General features: G+C 39.7%; 1 protein-coding gene across 1 annotated transcript in view; it reads right to left on the bottom strand.

The window, feature by feature from the left end:
- Positions 1 to 281: 281 nt before the first annotated feature.
- Positions 282 to 16,704, bottom strand: part of Pcyt1a (phosphate cytidylyltransferase 1A, choline) — a 56,982-nt gene continuing 40,559 nt past the window's right edge. Inside the window, exons 4-9 of the mRNA XM_076867472.1 lie at positions 10,824 to 10,940; positions 10,139 to 10,290; positions 8,052 to 8,130; positions 7,249 to 7,391; positions 5,327 to 5,515; positions 282 to 4,471 (exon numbers count right to left, since the gene is read on the bottom strand). Of these exons, the coding sequence (XP_076723587.1) occupies positions 4,265 to 4,471; positions 5,327 to 5,515; positions 7,249 to 7,391; positions 8,052 to 8,130; positions 10,139 to 10,290; positions 10,824 to 10,940 (887 nt within the window). The 3' untranslated portion in view covers positions 282 to 4,264. The remainder of the gene's footprint in view (positions 4,472 to 5,326; positions 5,516 to 7,248; positions 7,392 to 8,051; positions 8,131 to 10,138; positions 10,291 to 10,823; positions 10,941 to 16,704) is intronic.

Below are 16,704 nucleotides of genomic sequence, written 5' to 3'. Positions count from 1 at the left end.
CAGTTGCTGTTTGATATAACAACAGGAGAAGACCTTGGCTGGGCAATATAACCCAACATCTCAAAGAAGCCAGGCTTCCAGTGAATGGTTGGAAGGTTTTCTTTCAGTTTTTTGTGCCAATTAGCAAAAGTAATTGATAATATTGTCAGGAAGCTTGATTTTGAGGAGAGAGATTAGGACTCAAAAGCAAAAGAATTGAGAATACAAGTAAAACCCCCAAATACATAAAACATCACACACAAATATATCAGGTCAAAAACCCAGGAAATGGAACACTCATGTAAAACCACATTGCCTTTATTTGGCTATGACAAAAGCCAAAATAACTGAACAAGTTAATAATAGACAAGAAGATGATATACTGAACCCCGACTGAGGAAAACCTCTCTGCAGACTCACACTGGTGATGGCGTGGATATTCATGCCAAGACTGATAGTTCTTTCCAAGATTTTTTTTGAGGATTCTTAACACAAAACTTCCAACCAATCAATTCTCAGTGTTCAAAATTGTCAGCGCCTCCCAAAAGAGGGTAGAAGACCCACTTCAAATGTAAAGGGACACAATCTGAGTCATCTTAATGTTAAACCTGGAGCTTTTCTTTCTACCCTAATCTGAATACTAACATAAAACTTTGGCAGATAGGAAAAATCTTTTAAGAAAATTAACACTTAAAGAGTATAATCCCAAGAACATATTCTATTTATTTGGAAAAATAGAAGCTAGGGACTACTTTTTATCCCTTGACAATCTATGAGAGAAAACAGAACAGTTATTATGACTGTGAAAAATATAACCTTTAAAAATACTCATATTGGTAAGCTTTAAAAAAATACCATTCATTTTTAAAACACTGTTAAGGGAGGTTTTATTGTTTGCTTGTTTTTTTTAAATCTGTATTGGCTCAACTTTTTAAAACATATTTTTATTAGTTATTGATGGACCTTTATTTATTTATTTATATGTGGTGCTGAGAATCTAACCCAGTACCTTACACATGGTAGACAAGTGCTCTACCACTGAGCCACAACCCCAGCCCCACTGGTTCAAATTTTGGTGAGTATATGCGAGCAAAAAATCTGGAAGGTATGGCTTTTAGAGAATTAAAGAAAAGCAGCAAAAAAATTGGAAAGATTTTAGGTAAGGGATGTGAAACAGGATTAAAAAGGCAATGAGCTCCAGAAAGTAATCTACCCACAAGTGAAGATAACCCAGAAACAAAGTCCTGGGGGAACCATTGTAGAGGTCATCCTAGGGAGTGCCTGAATAGCTGTGTGGCCACAAGTAAAGTAACTCAGATGCTGCCTAAATTATCAGCAATCAAAAAGAGTTTAAAAAGTTTCTCAATCTCCCTCATATTTTCTTTTTTTTTTTTTTTTAAACTACTACTTCTTCAGGATTTTCAATTCTTACATCCCCAACCTTCTTACTCAAGCCTCTGCAGAGTAAGGGTCTTTGGCTTTAGCTATCAGAAGCAGCTGCAGCAGTACAAATGTCCATTTATGTTCCTTTAGTTTTCACCTCTGTTCTAAGCTTAGCATGTGAAAATAGCAAACTTTCTGTTCAAGACCCTCAATGTAACTGCTGAAATGGCTCCTCCTTCATCATCAGCTATAGGGCTTGTCTTCAGCCTCCTTTTACCTTGTAGACAGGCTTTTGAGGCCAATCATCTTTTGAGGCTGTCTCATCTTTGCCACATTTTGTTCATCAGGGCTCACTGCTTTCTTGTGTGGAATTTGGGGAAATAGCTCCACAGACTCAAGCATTCATATTTGAAGAACTACAGATCATATGCATAACCTCATTTAACTGGAACAAATGCACAACAGTGCACCATTCCAACAGCATCCTTCTCCAGCACCTAGGATCACATTTACTCCAAAGTATCTAACATGCCACATCTTAAAAGTTTTTGTTTTCAGTCCAATTATTGGAATATGCTAGTGTCTGGAGACTAAGGTAGTAAAGGGGCAAAGGAGCCTTCTAACATATGCACAAGCTGGCTTAGCAGTGGCACAGACATGTCAGCCCAGAGGCCCTATTCTATGCCAAATGCAGCCCACTGAGAGCAAGGATCACTCAAGCTTTGGGGTTCAGACAATATTCCTGAGAGAACTTCAGGAAGGAAAATCACATCATGGACATTTATCTCCCCTTCCATTCCTATATACTTGGGGAACATGTGCACTGAGAGAACAAGTAGGTGGGTGTCAGCAGGGACTTCACAGTCCTTCACACTACCTTTCTATACCAGGGAGAATAAGGCAGAGCAAAAACGGCGGAATTCCCAGAGGGAAGACCAAAGCAGAAGTTAAAATATGACATCATATAAAGCTGCGAAATGTGGGAAAACATTAACTTCACTGTTCAAAGAAAGGATTCTAGGTCAAGGCTTGTGTGAATCAGATTTGATAATAAAAATAGCACTTCATGAAAAGAGTTATAAATGTAGTTTCCATGGGCCATCAGGACAAGAGTTGGCTTCTCTTTGTCCCTCTCCTCTGCCATGTCCCACAGGTCTGGGTGATCTGAATTTATATGTCTAGGTTCCTGCTGTGTAGGCAGGCAATGATCTTAGCCTCTGGCCCTCAGGCAGAAGAGCAGTCTTCACCAGAAAGGGTTTAGAGAGGGGACTATGAGATGCTCACAGTCCTAGCAGAAGGGCAAGAAAGAGAAAATGTGGTTTTCTTTGTTGAAAACACTAAAACTCCACCCCCACAAGGGGTATTTTATGAGTGACAGGGGTGAGGTCTGGACATAAACAATCTTCCCCTTAATCCAGCTAGGATTACTGATGATTGATGGTCTGCTAGGTCAGGTAGCTGAGGAGAGAGATAGGATGCTAGGGGATTAAAAAAAAAATTGATCATGTTTTACAGCAAGTGTTATACACATCAGCATTCTCTATTTGAAATTCAAGTGCTGAATTTCCACTGAGCAACCAAGCAGGAAAGATGGGGCAATAACCACCAGGCCCAGGTGGGAAAGAAGAGAACCAACCACCCTCTTATAAAGCAAACCCATGCTGGCAGCTTTCTGGAGGAGTGGTGAAGAGAAGTCCCTGCCAGTTGCAGCCCTCAGAGAAAAAGAAACACTCCATGGAGTATTGGTTCTAGTTAAGAACATTCTTAAGAAGGGCAGAGATCAAGATTAAGCTGTTGCTTTAGAAAAGAAGGTGTTTCCTTTTGCCTCTATGTTCTGTGCAAATCTAAGTATTTGACATGGAGTAAACAACATGGATTTACAAATCAAGTTCAAACTGCAGACATTTACAAAGCATCCTTTGTATAAAAAAAAAAAAAAAAAAAAAAAGCTAACAGCATTGAAAATTGAAAAAGGAGTAGCAAGGCCAGAAATTTACTCCCAGCAGGAAATGAATTTAAACTGATATACAGAATTGAGTTTTGTCCCATTCCTCTCTCTAATCACAGTAACCCTCAAAGTTCCTGCCTTTAAAGGAAAGTTGCAGGAAAGAAACTGACAAGAACTCCCAAATTACTTGGCAACAGATTTTCTGAGAAGATAAACAGCAGAAAAACTGTAGTTGATACAACGTGGCTGGTTCCATCCCCATCAGTGTCTTCATGGACCCCATTGGGTCCAACAAGAAACTCCTCAGGGAGTAACAAAAGTTAGGCTCAGATTTCCTTCTTCCCTCAGCCATGCTGACATATGTGCCAGCAGTGCCTTTAGGGGATTTTTGTGACTAGCTCAATTTTTGCTCTTTTTTTGTAAGGAAACCAAAATTACAATATTCCTCCTAACCCCCAAACTGCCCATCAGCATGGCTCACTGCTTGAAGGATTTGGCAAGCCACTTTGCTTCAGAACAGGAGGCAGACACTACAGTGTATCAAGAAGAAAAGGCCTCTGGGTATTACACCACTACCTTCTTCTGCCCACTCCTCAGGGGCAAAAAATTAGTTCTACTTACTATATTTGAAAGACTAATTTTTAAAAAAATTAATAAAAATGACAATTTCCCTGTCAAGATCACATGAACATAAACAGTAAAACAGAGTCCTTGGGGAGAGTAGATGGATGCAAAACAGGCTTCTAAGATGTAGTCAACCTCCTCCTTGGTGTGGGTGATTGATGTCTCTTAGGAAATGGGCTATTTTGGTTCCCCCATTACCAGTTCCTCTTGCCCCAAATGTCTTTCCTTTGTAGCTGTCCTTAGGTTTAGTGTTGGGATCACAATGTGGAATTCAAGAGAGAGCTTCTGAAGGTGATGGGACAGAGGGGAGAGGAAAGGAGGAATGAAAAGTTAGTCTTCTTCATCCTCACTGATATCATAGGCTGCAGCCTTGTGCCTAGAGAGATTTGCTGGGGAGGAAGACGGGGATGTCTTGCCAGAGAAGGGCCATCTGAAGGAGGGGGAGGGGGACCGTTCACGAGTAGGGCTGCTGCTCGGACTCTGCTTTGGGCTGATGGCCTGTAGCATCCGACCTTTTCCCTCTTTCAGCATATGTTTCTGGGGAGACCAAAAGGAAGAGTTAGAAGATATTTATGAATCCTACTAAATCACCACTGGAAAATCTGAGACTTTGAATTATCATGAGTGCTCCCTGCATTTGTGGGGGTGGGTGGGTACTGAGGATTGAACCCTGGGCCTCATGCATGCTAAGTGTAAAGTGCTCTACCACTGAGCAACACCTAGCCCCTGCAATGTTAAACATGACTGAACAAATAAGAGGAGGGACATAGATACAATTCTAAGCAACTTCTTCCCTAAAGTGGCCTATGCTATTCTATTAATTTAAAAGTTTCCATGGGCTTTCCAACGTCACCAAATCCTTGCTTTCTATGTCAAAAGGTTCTTCAAAGGTTACTTATAGACCCATTCTAGAAAATCCCATTTCCTTCCCAAATACCCACATAGTCAGATCTTTCCTGATGTCTAACCTAGCATCACTTGCTGAATCTTTTGCTTGGTTTTAAAAGATTCTGCTGTTCCTCAGAGACAGAAGGCCCACTTCACCCAGGATCCCATAGCATTTTTTATAGTGAAGGCAGCTTTCTTTTTACTGTTCTTTATTCTTTCCTTTCCTTACACTTAAAACTACAATGTAGAAGAGTAAGCTGGGCAAGGAGACTTGCTTGTCTTGTCACCAGATTTCAAGATTGAAGGCTGATAAAATTATTTAGGAAAATGTGTAACTTCTTTCTGTAAAGATTTTGAAGAACTATTCATGGGATAGTTGAATCCCAGATAAAGGGAAACAGATTAGATATGTTCTTAATGTTGAGGTCCCTTTCTGTTCAAGGAATCTTTCCACATTGAAATTCCCTGAATTTCCCCAAATCGTCCAGTGGGAAAGAACCATACCAGTGCTCCTTCCGGACCAAACATTTCCAGGAAACTTCCAATGAATTCTCGGGACTTCTCCTCCCATTTCTGGATAAGGTCAATGCTTTTTTCCTCCACCTTCTGAACAAATTCTTTTGACTTTTCCTCCACATCTTTCACTTTCTTCTTTACTTTGTCAACACGCTCCTGCAAGTGGTATTTCTTCTCCTAGGCAAAGAAATAACTATTTTGAGAAATAATACTCATCCTGACCTTCCCTACCAGAAGAAAAAAAATAATGACTCCTATATGCTTTTCAATCTTTAGAATTTACCCTATACTTCTTTAGCACAATAACAGAAAAGATATACTCCTAAGTTTCCAGGACTAAACAAAGAACTAAATTAAATATACATGCAAGGCCCAGTAACAAACAGGCATGTAGCCAAAAGAAGTCAGTTTTTTTTTTTTTAAAGATATAACCAAAACTTATACAGGCTGCAAAACGATCATTGCACAAAATTGCCAAGAATAAGCCAATTATAATAGATTGGAAGTGGAAGTACTAGATCTTTACTTAATGTATTATTTTTCCATCACTGGCTTATTCTGTGATTTTAGATGAGTTGTGTGTTTCATCTTTTAGTATTTAGAGGTCCATTTGCTCATTTGCAAAATGAAGCTGATACTCTTTGGTCCTACCAACTTTCCTAAAGACAAGGGAAAGTGGTATAAATCCTTTGGTAGAAGGGGAGGAATATTGAGTCAAATAAAATTGTATCCTCCTAATTTATAGATCATAAAGAAGAAGGAGAAGTGATAAGATGTAGCTCAGTGGTAGAGCATGTGCTTAGGTACACAGGTCCTGGTTTAATAAGAAGAAAAACGAGAAGAAAAGAAAGAGGAGAAGAAAGATAGTATGTTTAGGGTTGTTAATGGGTGTTTTGTTTGTTTTGTTTTGTAGTATTGGCAATGGAATCCAGAGCCTCACATATGCTAGGCAAGTGCTCTACCAATGAGCTACATCCATTGCCCCATAGGATTTTTAAACACTTTGAGTTGTGGGAAAATAAAGATTCTATAGCAGATTAATTAATAAGTAGCTAGGGTCCAGTTGTGCAGATAAATTATGTTCAGTTGAAACCATTTCACCTCTTATAGCATAATTCACAGAGCTGGGAGCAGGTGAGGAAGCATGGTCAGCTGATAATACAGAAAATATAGTTAGTAGCTTTCTTCTTTTTAAATCAACTTAATTGAGACATAATTTATATACAAAATACATGGTGTTTCTGAAGGGCAAAAAAGATAAACTTAAGCTTTCATAAGTTAAAATTTAAGAGTCAGGCATGGTGGCACATGCCTGTAATCCCAACAGTTTGGGAAGCTAAAGCAGGAGGATCTTGAGTTCAAATCCAGCCTCAGCAATAGTGAGGCACTAAGCAACTCAGTGAGACCCTGTCTCTAAATAAAATTCAAAATAGGGCTGAGGATGTGACACAGTGGTCGAAAGCCCCTGAAGTTCAATCCCTGGTACGAAAACAAAACAAAACTTGGGTCCATGTGGGAAAATTACGTGCAGAATGTTGTATGTCACTATCTACACAGGGAGAAGATCTATAGTTTTCATTAGATTTTCAAAAGAACATCCAATCAAAAAATAAAAAGGTGAAGAGCAACTATTTTAAATGTATTAATATAAAGAGTGTACTATGTGTTACATTTTTATTTAATTTGCTGTATGTCCTTACATCAGTATGTTGATATTGAGTCATTAAGGCAGAAGTTGCTGCTTTCTTAGTTTGTGAAAAGGTTAGCATGATGTTTTCTGTAAAATGGCATTCATTAGCTTTGGATTGTGACAATTACAGAAGACTGAAAAGCAAGTTCAGCTTAGATGAAGTCGGAGACAACATGTGTCCTATAGAGCCAGGGAACTCTGAAATGAGGTTGAAACTCACATTGATAAAGCTGACGTTGAGCTCCTTTGCTGTATAGCCCCTCTGTAGGTTCCGTCGAGCATACACATCATAGTCTCGGACAATTCGGGTGATGATGTCTGATGTGGAGATACCTTCTGTCCTCTGTGTTGGAGCAAACATGCCTAACTCAAGAACACATACAGACAAACACTATGAAGTTCCAGTATGCTCAGAAAGAGGATTAGATGGAAATTGGAAGCAACACTTCTGTCCTTTCCTCAAAAAAGCAGACTCCATTATTACTAAGTGAAATCTAGAGATACTGGCATATAGATGAGGGACTGAATCAAGAGCCAAGCATAAGAAAAGGAGGAGTTACATGGCCCTAAAATTAAGAAAATTATGAACTTGAGATTAAAATTCAGAAATTTAGAGCGAGAATTGATGAATGTCAGTGCTATATTCATCTTTATCTTTTATCCAAAGTGTGACTTGAAAGAGGATGTTGAATTGCTTTTGTTTTTTGGTACCAGGGATTGAACCCAGGAGCACTTAACCAATGAGCCATATCCCCAGCCCTTTTTTGTACTTCATTTAAAGACAGGGTCTCACTGAGTTGCTTAGGGCCTTGCTAAACAGAGGAGGCTGGCTTTGAACTCAAAATCCTCCCGTCTCATCCTCCCAAGCTGCTGGGATTATAGGCATGCACTACCACGCCTGGCTAGGATGTTGAATTTCTTAGTGTGCAAACTTTCCTCTGAAAAGTAGTGATGTGGCTGAATCTCTGAAGGCTGAATCTGCTCAAGAACCCATAAAATGAGGATGTACATCAGCTTACTCACCTGCTTCTTTAATGTGCTTATAAACATCATCACTCCCAGCAGAAGAATAAGGGATATCATCATGGGCTACAAAATCAATCTGAAAATAAGGAACCATCATTTAAAATCCAGAGTAGCTACTATTCAGAGATACCCTGTAAATATTCCTAGGCTTAGAAAAAGGACAATAAGCAGAGGCCAGGCCTCAGATGGGCTTTTATTTTATTTTATTTTATTTTTTTGCTGATAAATTCTACAATCCATTTACAAACTACCCAACCTAACTATTTATGGATTATAAATAAAAAATTAGCCAGTTTCTTTTCTAGCTGATTTCCATGTTCTACTAGAAGTGTCACCTCTCTCTGTACACCAATCACCATACTGTGGTCGGTGGGGAGGAGGATTTTTTGGTGAGCTAATTAATGGGTAGAGTTTTAGAAAAAAGGAAATTTTCCTATCTTCCTGAGTCTACAAGGATTGTCAAATAAGGGTTTCTAATAGAGGTCACTTCTTTGTCAACTGGCTTTTCTCTCAGTTCATGAAAAATGAAGAAATATAAAAATAGCAACCAAGAGCCTTTTACTGGAATAATATATTTGTAATACTGAGAAATGCAAAACCCAGAGCTATAAAAGAACTTTTAGGTCTCAGGATCTATCATTTTACTACTGTCAATACCCTTTGCAAGAGTGGAAAAAAATTAATGACAATGGGATCAATAATCCTTTTGAGACCCGTGCTAAACTTCACTTATTTATTCCTTCCTGAATAGGCCTGAATAATGTAATTACCATGCCGCTATACTCAACTCCCAGAAGCCACTACCGTGTGGAGCATGTTCATCAGGACTCTCAGCTAACATCTAAATTACCCATGAACAACTTGTAAGGAGTCCAGAGGCAACAAAGTAAAGGATGGAGGGCAAAAAAACCTCATGATTGAGATACACTAAAAAGGAGAAAATGGAAGTTGGAAGTTTCCCTAACCCCATACTTCCACCTGGGTTTGCTCATCATCTTTGTTGCCACTGGCTGTTAGGTTTTTAATACAGGAAAACTAGAGAACTATAAAAGATCTGTCTTAATCCCAACTATTTCTAATAAATACCTCTTGCCCCAGACCTACCCAAGTATTGCTTTAGGAGCACTTTAGATACTTCTGTTCTTTCCTGTTTCACTGAATAATTCACCTGCTACCTTATGCATACTCTGTAGAGAACTGACAATATATTTTCTGGTTCCTCCAGGTTGAGGGCCTCCAATCTAGCCTGATAAATGCTTCTAATCTTTTACAGCTATCCTTTTGTAGGAAACCTGTTGCTTTAAGACAGGATAATGTAAAAGGAGGTATGGGATTTTATAACTCCTTACATGAGATAAAATGAGAAACATCCCTGATTTTTGATCCCACACAATTTCTAGCTCAAAATCAAAGACCTGAAACTAAATTTAAGTGAACCTGAGAGAAGTCTATGTAAATCTGTCTTATTTCCTGGAATGTGAACCTCTTGAGAGCTTAGCTGGGGCTATAGATATTTTGAAGAGTTTGGTATGCTATAAGGGCAGATACACCCACAGTGGTGGTAGATGAGGACATCACATAACTGAAGAGTGCAATTACAGCCCTACTAATGATGTAATCTTGAGCAGATTTATTTGGTTTCTCAGGACCTTGTTTCTTTCTTTTTTTTTCTTTTTATATTTTTATTATTTTTTAGTTACAGGTGTACACAATAGCTTTATTTTTTATTTTATGTGGTGCTGAGGATTGAACCCAATGCCTCATACATGCTAGGCAAACGCTCTACCTCCAAGCCACAACCCCAACCCAGGACACCTTGTTTCTTATATATAAAGGGTAAATAATAACAACCCTACAAGACTATTGTGGAGAACAAAATGGAATATAATGATTATAAAAGTGCTTATAAATCATCAAGCCCCATATAAATGTCAGGGATGAATACTCTTGTTAGTAATATTACTAACAATGTAAAATTTACACAGAAGGTGCAAGTAAAATAGGGCTAGTGGAAAACTAGCACAAGTGCCTTGAAAGTGGAGGGCATTCTGGAACATGGAATGGAAATGTGCCCCATTTCTTACCCGGTGTTCTGCCAGGAACTCAGGTGTCAGGGTCCAAGGGGCATTCCTTACTACCTCATCCACATAGCGACAGTGCTGCACTGCATCATAGCGCTCATTTTCATTCATCACCGTGAAGCCTTTAAAGTTGTGTGTTAGCTCATCACTGCAGACTGGGTCACAGCATCATAAAGTTGTAAGCCAAGGTTCCCTTTGCTTAACCCTCCTAAGCCACCAACCTCTCCCACCTTTTCCCACTTCCTAGCACTGCAACCATCTGGGTAGCAGTGCTTTTCCTAATATCATGCTCATGCTTTGGAGAAGAGGGTACAACCTGTGTATTTCTGCATCAATCAAGTTCTTAAATATGTCTCCCTGTTTTATTTGTATAAGACCAGACTGGCCCACCATTGTACTTCATTGATAAAAAGAAATGATAAGCTGAAATCTAGAGCAAATGCTGTTCTTAAGTAGGCAACTGAGGTCAGTATTGCTCCCATGACTACAGAAACTCAACTAAAAACAGTGAGATAAATACTGGACATCTCAAGTTGATGAGAGTCTCACAGACTTCATGTTTTAGCGAGGCTGTATTATATTCTTTATTTAAAAACTGAAAAAAGGTCTAATGTACATAAAAGAAAGCAAATAAGATTACTATGATTTTCTGAACAGCATCTAAAGTGATCATCAAGTGTTTTCTTACCTCCCACAATGAGGTATGTATTAGGGAAAAGGTTCTTTGCTTGCATCAGAGCCCGGGCATGACCAGAGTGAAATAAGTCGAATATTCCATCTGCATAGACTCTCACAGGCCGCTCACCTGAATCCAAATAAAAGAATCATCACAAAAATACATTTACTCAATATCTCCTATTTGATGAATGAAATTGGTATTCTGTGACCATTCCTCTCTGCATAACCCTCTCTTTTAAGTGTTCTCTGAGTATTCACCCTGATTTGGCGGGTAAATTGGAACTGTGAGAAATAACATCAATGAATCCTTTCTTAAACCAACTCAGATGCTCCTCTTGCCCACTTCAAGTGTTTCCCCAGTCTTCTGGCATCTCAGTTCCCTAAGACTTAACCTTAAGTCTTTGATAAACCCAGGATGTTATACTAGTCATGTGGTTCAGAAGGTGTTTAATTAGTCTGAGGATAACTAGCAAGAGTTAGCCATTCTTTACCAAGTAGCTGTTGATTAGGTAAACCTTACAATCCTTGATTTGTAACCGTTGTTTCCAGCATGTTAGTAAGAGCAACGCCTATCATTCTCAAATTCCCCCCCATTACAAATTAGATGAGTGTAATACTACTGGAAAAATTAACCAGATGTCCTTCTTTAGGCAGAAAAAAACCTGGGTTTCCATTTATTGTCTTTTTTGAATCAGCTACTTGATTATTTAACATAAAACAGAACAGACAGAAAAAAGATTTTAGAAGAGTAACAAACGGTCAAGTTAAGACTACCAAACTCATAGTCTAAATTGCAACAGTTTGTTCCACCTAAAAGTCATTTTCTAAAGGCCTTCTATTGTTTATAACTAATACTCTGCAAAGAGTAACATTATTCTAGGGTAAAAAGAACACAAGGGCCGCGCACAGTGGCTCCTACCTGCCTATAATCCCAGAGTCTTGGGAGGCTGAGGCAGGAGTGCAGGTCGATGCCAGTGACTTAGGAACAAAGCACCAAGCAGCCAGTGCCCACAAAAGAACCACCAATCAGGCGCTGATGGAACCTCCTTGTCAATCACCAGGGTCTCCTGGCCAATCCTGGATCTTAGCCAGCTCCCCTGACCAACCCCAGTAAGACAAGGGACTCTAAAAGCCCCTTTTCCTGAACCAAGCCCTCCTCTTCTGCCCTAAGCCCATAAAAATTCCAGTCCGGTCCAGCCCCAAGCATGCTTCTTCTCAGACCCTCTTCTTACCTGCTCTGTCAGTATAAGATAGTTCCTCCTGGGAGCGAAATCTCAAAAAAGCCTCAATCACAGGCCTTTTTAAATCTGCCTCCATTTGGCCGCTGTGGTTGCCTGACCTTACAAGGAGGATCATGAGTTCAAAGACAGCCTCAGCGAAAGCAAGGCACTAAGCAACTCAGTGAGATCCTGTCTCTAAATAAAATACAAAATAAGGCTGGAATGTGGCTCAGTGGTCGAGTACCCCTGAGTTCAATCCCTGGTACAAAAAAAAAAAAAAAAAGAAGAAGAACACAAGAGTGGAAAGATTTAGACTTCTAAAGAAGTCTATCTCTGTTCTGTCTCTTAAACAAAACTTGCTTTCTATGCTTGCATTGGCATTTCTCAGATGTTTAATCCCCCAACAATGGGGGAACAAGGACAGGACCCAATCCTGATTTCCAAGACTGGTATTAGATGGGGGTGGGATCATCACCGAGGTAAGCTCCTCTGTACCTCACATCTGAAGAGAGCCTTTTCTGTCTCTTTCTTTCTTTTTGGAGGACGATATTGGGCACCTGTCAGCTAGTTAAATGCAAGCTGTGGCTTTGGTGACTCCTAATTACTTGTCCTGCGGGTCAGGCATATTGGGTTCTTCCAAAGTCATTCTCGCTGTCCTATCCAGACATGAGGAGTGTCTGGCATCAGTTAACAGCCATCCTAAATATGTTTTGCCTTTGGTTATGCACAGATGAACAAAGGGGTGAAACAACTATGAGATTCTGGACAAGGCTACTCCCCAGTGAATCTCAAAGTTTCTCCTCCAGCCTCCTCTTCATACAGCCCAAGGGGTATCCTACTGTGACTGGTCAACGTGGTACTGAGCAAACGCCCCAGTAACACATGTACTCTCCTGGGCTCCTTCCTCTAGATCACTCCCCTCCCCTTACTGATCAGACCCAGCCATTGAGAGAAGAGCCATTTTATGTGGAGTGGTTTGTAAGGTATAGCCTGGGTTCCCTTTGTTCGATATTAAGCCTTTATAAACCTGTAGGGATTCTCCCCATTGTTTTTCTGTGCTCCTGTGTGCCTCCCTAGCTTCTTTGGCTGCAAAAAGCGAGATTCAAATCCACACCCTTTTCAATTTACCCTTGGCTTAGATTCCTCAGGGGAAAAGATGTTAAGCATCTAACAACCATTAGATGTCCTCCTTAACCTCTGAACATTCTTCTAGCCCACAAAACAGAGGAACATACCCCCACACACACACACTGTAGGTCAGGTTTTTTTTTGTTTTTTTTTTTAATTTTTTCCTCGTGGGTCATCACATTTAGAAGTTTAACAGTGGCAGGAGGGAATCAGTCATGGCCGCTAAGTCTGAACAGTGCCCCGCCCCCCAAGGTCTTTGACATGCACCAAGCAGAGACTCTTGTTTATTCTTGCTGGTGAGACAGCAATAAATCCAGCAGAACCAGGTAGTGAGAGTGGGTTTTTCTGACCTTCAGAAGCTCATTTAGAGAGATGTCCCTAATAAAACGGATGGACAGTTTTCTGTGGCATAGGCACATGAGTTCTGTTTTATGTCACTCAGATGGGAGCTTCATTCTCAACAGTTATGCCAGGTTCACCACTAGCCTGCACACTAAAACACTGGGATAAGTTTGATCCACAGACGCTCAAGAAAAAGTGCCTCATTTTCTTCTGCTGTCAGGCCTGGGAGATGATCTAATCATAGCTAGAAAAAGGAGATGTCGTATAATTTTCTGCAACCAAACCTGGCCTGATTACCAACTGGGGGAATGTCCAAAGAAACATAAACTCTAGCACCACAATTTAAGGGACTGATTTTACAAAACAGAAAAAAATTAGTTAAAGTGCCCTCCCTATATATTACGCTTTGCCTTTTAAGCTTTTTGGCTTTCTGTCAGATGTCTCTCTCTCCAAGAATTGCATCTGAAATGTAAGCTACAGAGGCAATTATCCAAAACCAGTTTAGAGACCAAAAAGATGTCACTTTTAAATTCAAGTCACTGTGGGACCTAAATGGCTATCTTATCTGTTCTTGCACTCTACCGTCCTGTACCAAGTTCCTCCCTAAACACTACAGCACAGGGAGGAAAATGGAATGATCTCATATATAAGTCTTCTTTACCTTTAGAATATATAATTTTTTAAGCACTCTACCACTGAGCTACAACCCCAGCCCTGGCCTTCCCTAAAGTTATATCATAATGTAAAAGTTTAATAGGCTCTATTTTAATTTCTAACAGGTTAAATCTAATAGAGGCTTTAATAAACATTTGTAGCATTGTCTCCTATCTGAAAATCTACCTGCAAAAAGCTACAAGATCTTTGTTTCCTGCCTGTGTTATGTACGTGTGCACACCTCTGTATTGTATTGTTGTGTCTACGTATGTGCTTGTGTCTATATACATGTAATGGTATCAAAATTGACATATAGATATGTGAGTATTCATAAATTAAAATTTACATGAGAAATAGATCTAAATATCTTTTAGTTCATAGGACTTAAAAAAAGGAAGTTCAATTTAAATTAGGTAAACAGAGTGCTAGGCAAGTGCTCTTTGGCTGAGCCACAACCCCAGTTCCAAGATAATAGTTCTTTTAAAGTAACTTAAGATGTACACTTGTGTCAGACCCATCAAAAGTAAGTAAAGCTGGAGGCTATAAAAGAAAAATTCTTAGGAGTGCTTGATAATTATCTAAAGAGACTATCATAGTCAGAAGCTTTTTTTAGTCAATTTAAAACCTACCAATCTTCCCAGGCAGACTTAATCTGTGTTTGCTAGTATGATTATCTAGCCCTAAGTGATAGAAATAAAGGGATTTCTACTGAACACAAAGGTTATGCCAACAGAAAGGTATTTTTCAAAAGATGACATTAGATATCTTAATCATATCTTGTGGTGGCATCTGTGATATTATAAAAACTAAGTTGCCGGGTATGTGGCCCACACCTATAATCCCAGCAGCTCCGGAGTCTGAGGCAGGAGGATCACGAGTTCAAAGCCAGTCTCAGCAAAAGTGAGGTGCTAAGCAACTCAGTAGAACCCTATCTCTAAATACAGTACAAAATATGGCTGGGGATGTGGCTCAGTGGTCCAGTGCCCCCAAGTTCAATACTCAGTTCCAAAAAAAAGAAAGAAAGAAAGAAAGAAAGACTAAGTGGTGTGATTTACATTCCTAAATTTACATTCCCAAATAGAGCCTATGTCCTCACCAGTCTTGTCATGGGAACAACTTCTTAGGCTCTTGCACCTGCTGGTGGAAAAACTACTGGTTTCTATCATCATCATCATCATCATATTCATTGCTTTTGTATCAATCTTATTCCAGTACTCATGTCTTCTTGTTTCTCACATACAGCACCCATTTCCCAGATAATTTTACAACCTGTTCTTTTCAAGCCAGACTTTCACCATGGACCCTTCAACCAACCCGAAACATATCTAAGAGGGAAACCTGAACTGCTTGCCCCATGTCACCCCCCCTCTCAGTCTGAAGCAGCCAGAGCCATCAGTGCCAAATTTATCTTACAGCGGTAAGAGTTCCCTTAATCAGAGGGGAAAATGAGACAAGGGTAAAGGACAGGTAGTCAATGTAGATAATAAATGATTGGGTTGGAAAGATGGAGGCTAATTATCAAAGAAAAGGAAATGGGATGCTAACACCTCTGTATAACACTTCCCCACTCAACGTTTTGGGTTGGGTGGAGGGAAGGATCACACTTTCCAACACAAACAACTTCCCCTTGGGATTACTCTTTCCAGCCTTTGGGCAGGTATGCAGGAAAGAAAGGGGTCTATAAAAAAGCTATATACTCCCATTCCCATGGACATCAGCTCTGGGTCTCTTTCTGTAGAGAAGTCTATCTCTGTTCTGTCTCTTAAATAAAACTTGCTTTCTCTGCTTGCTTCAGCATTTCTTGGGTGTTTAATCTTCAACACTGGGGGAACAGGACTTGATCCTGATTTCCAAGACTGGTATCATTATCACATCTGAATATGAACCCTGAACTCTGTGTTGGCATTTTGAAATTTGACCTGCCACTATTACACCATGTTACATAGAGCCTGTGGTTATCTTCGTTTTTATTTACCCTGTCCCCATTTGCCTGCCTATTACTCAAGTAATGGGTGCCAAACTCAAACATCACTTCATGAATCAGAAGGGATATGGTCAACATGAGCTATATCTAAATATTTTTGCAAAAAAAAAGTATTCTCTGGAACTAGCCTCTTTTTTTATGGACCCCCCTGCAAAACCATAATCCATACAGCCAATCCATACAGGCATCTTGGACTGGTACTGTTCATAATTGTTTCTATTTGAAATTCACTACTCCTCAGTTATAATAGAGAACAAACAAGCAAAACTAAAAAGTAATCACAAATATTATATATATGTAAGGGGACAAATAGATGATGGTGGTGGGAACATAAGTTTAAGAGAATAATTCTATAAAATGAATTCACTGTACTGACTCTCCACATGCTTTCTTTGCCAAAAAGCAATCTGCCTGCAGCCCTGCCTGGCCTGGGGGGACAGGAAATGTCACATTTTTCAGCAAACTGAGGCAGGGGGTGGAAAGCCTGGCAGTCAGTGTAGGTAATGAATGATGGGGGTTGAGAAGATGAGAACTGGTTATCAAAGAAAAGACAATAGACTGCT

This window comes from Callospermophilus lateralis, chromosome 10 (assembly GCF_048772815.1).
Source record: "Callospermophilus lateralis isolate mCalLat2 chromosome 10, mCalLat2.hap1, whole genome shotgun sequence".
NCBI classification, from domain to species: Eukaryota; Metazoa; Chordata; class Mammalia; order Rodentia; family Sciuridae; genus Callospermophilus; species Callospermophilus lateralis.
Note: the sequence above shows the minus strand (reverse complement) of the source record. Positions and strands in the feature narration are given on the sequence as shown.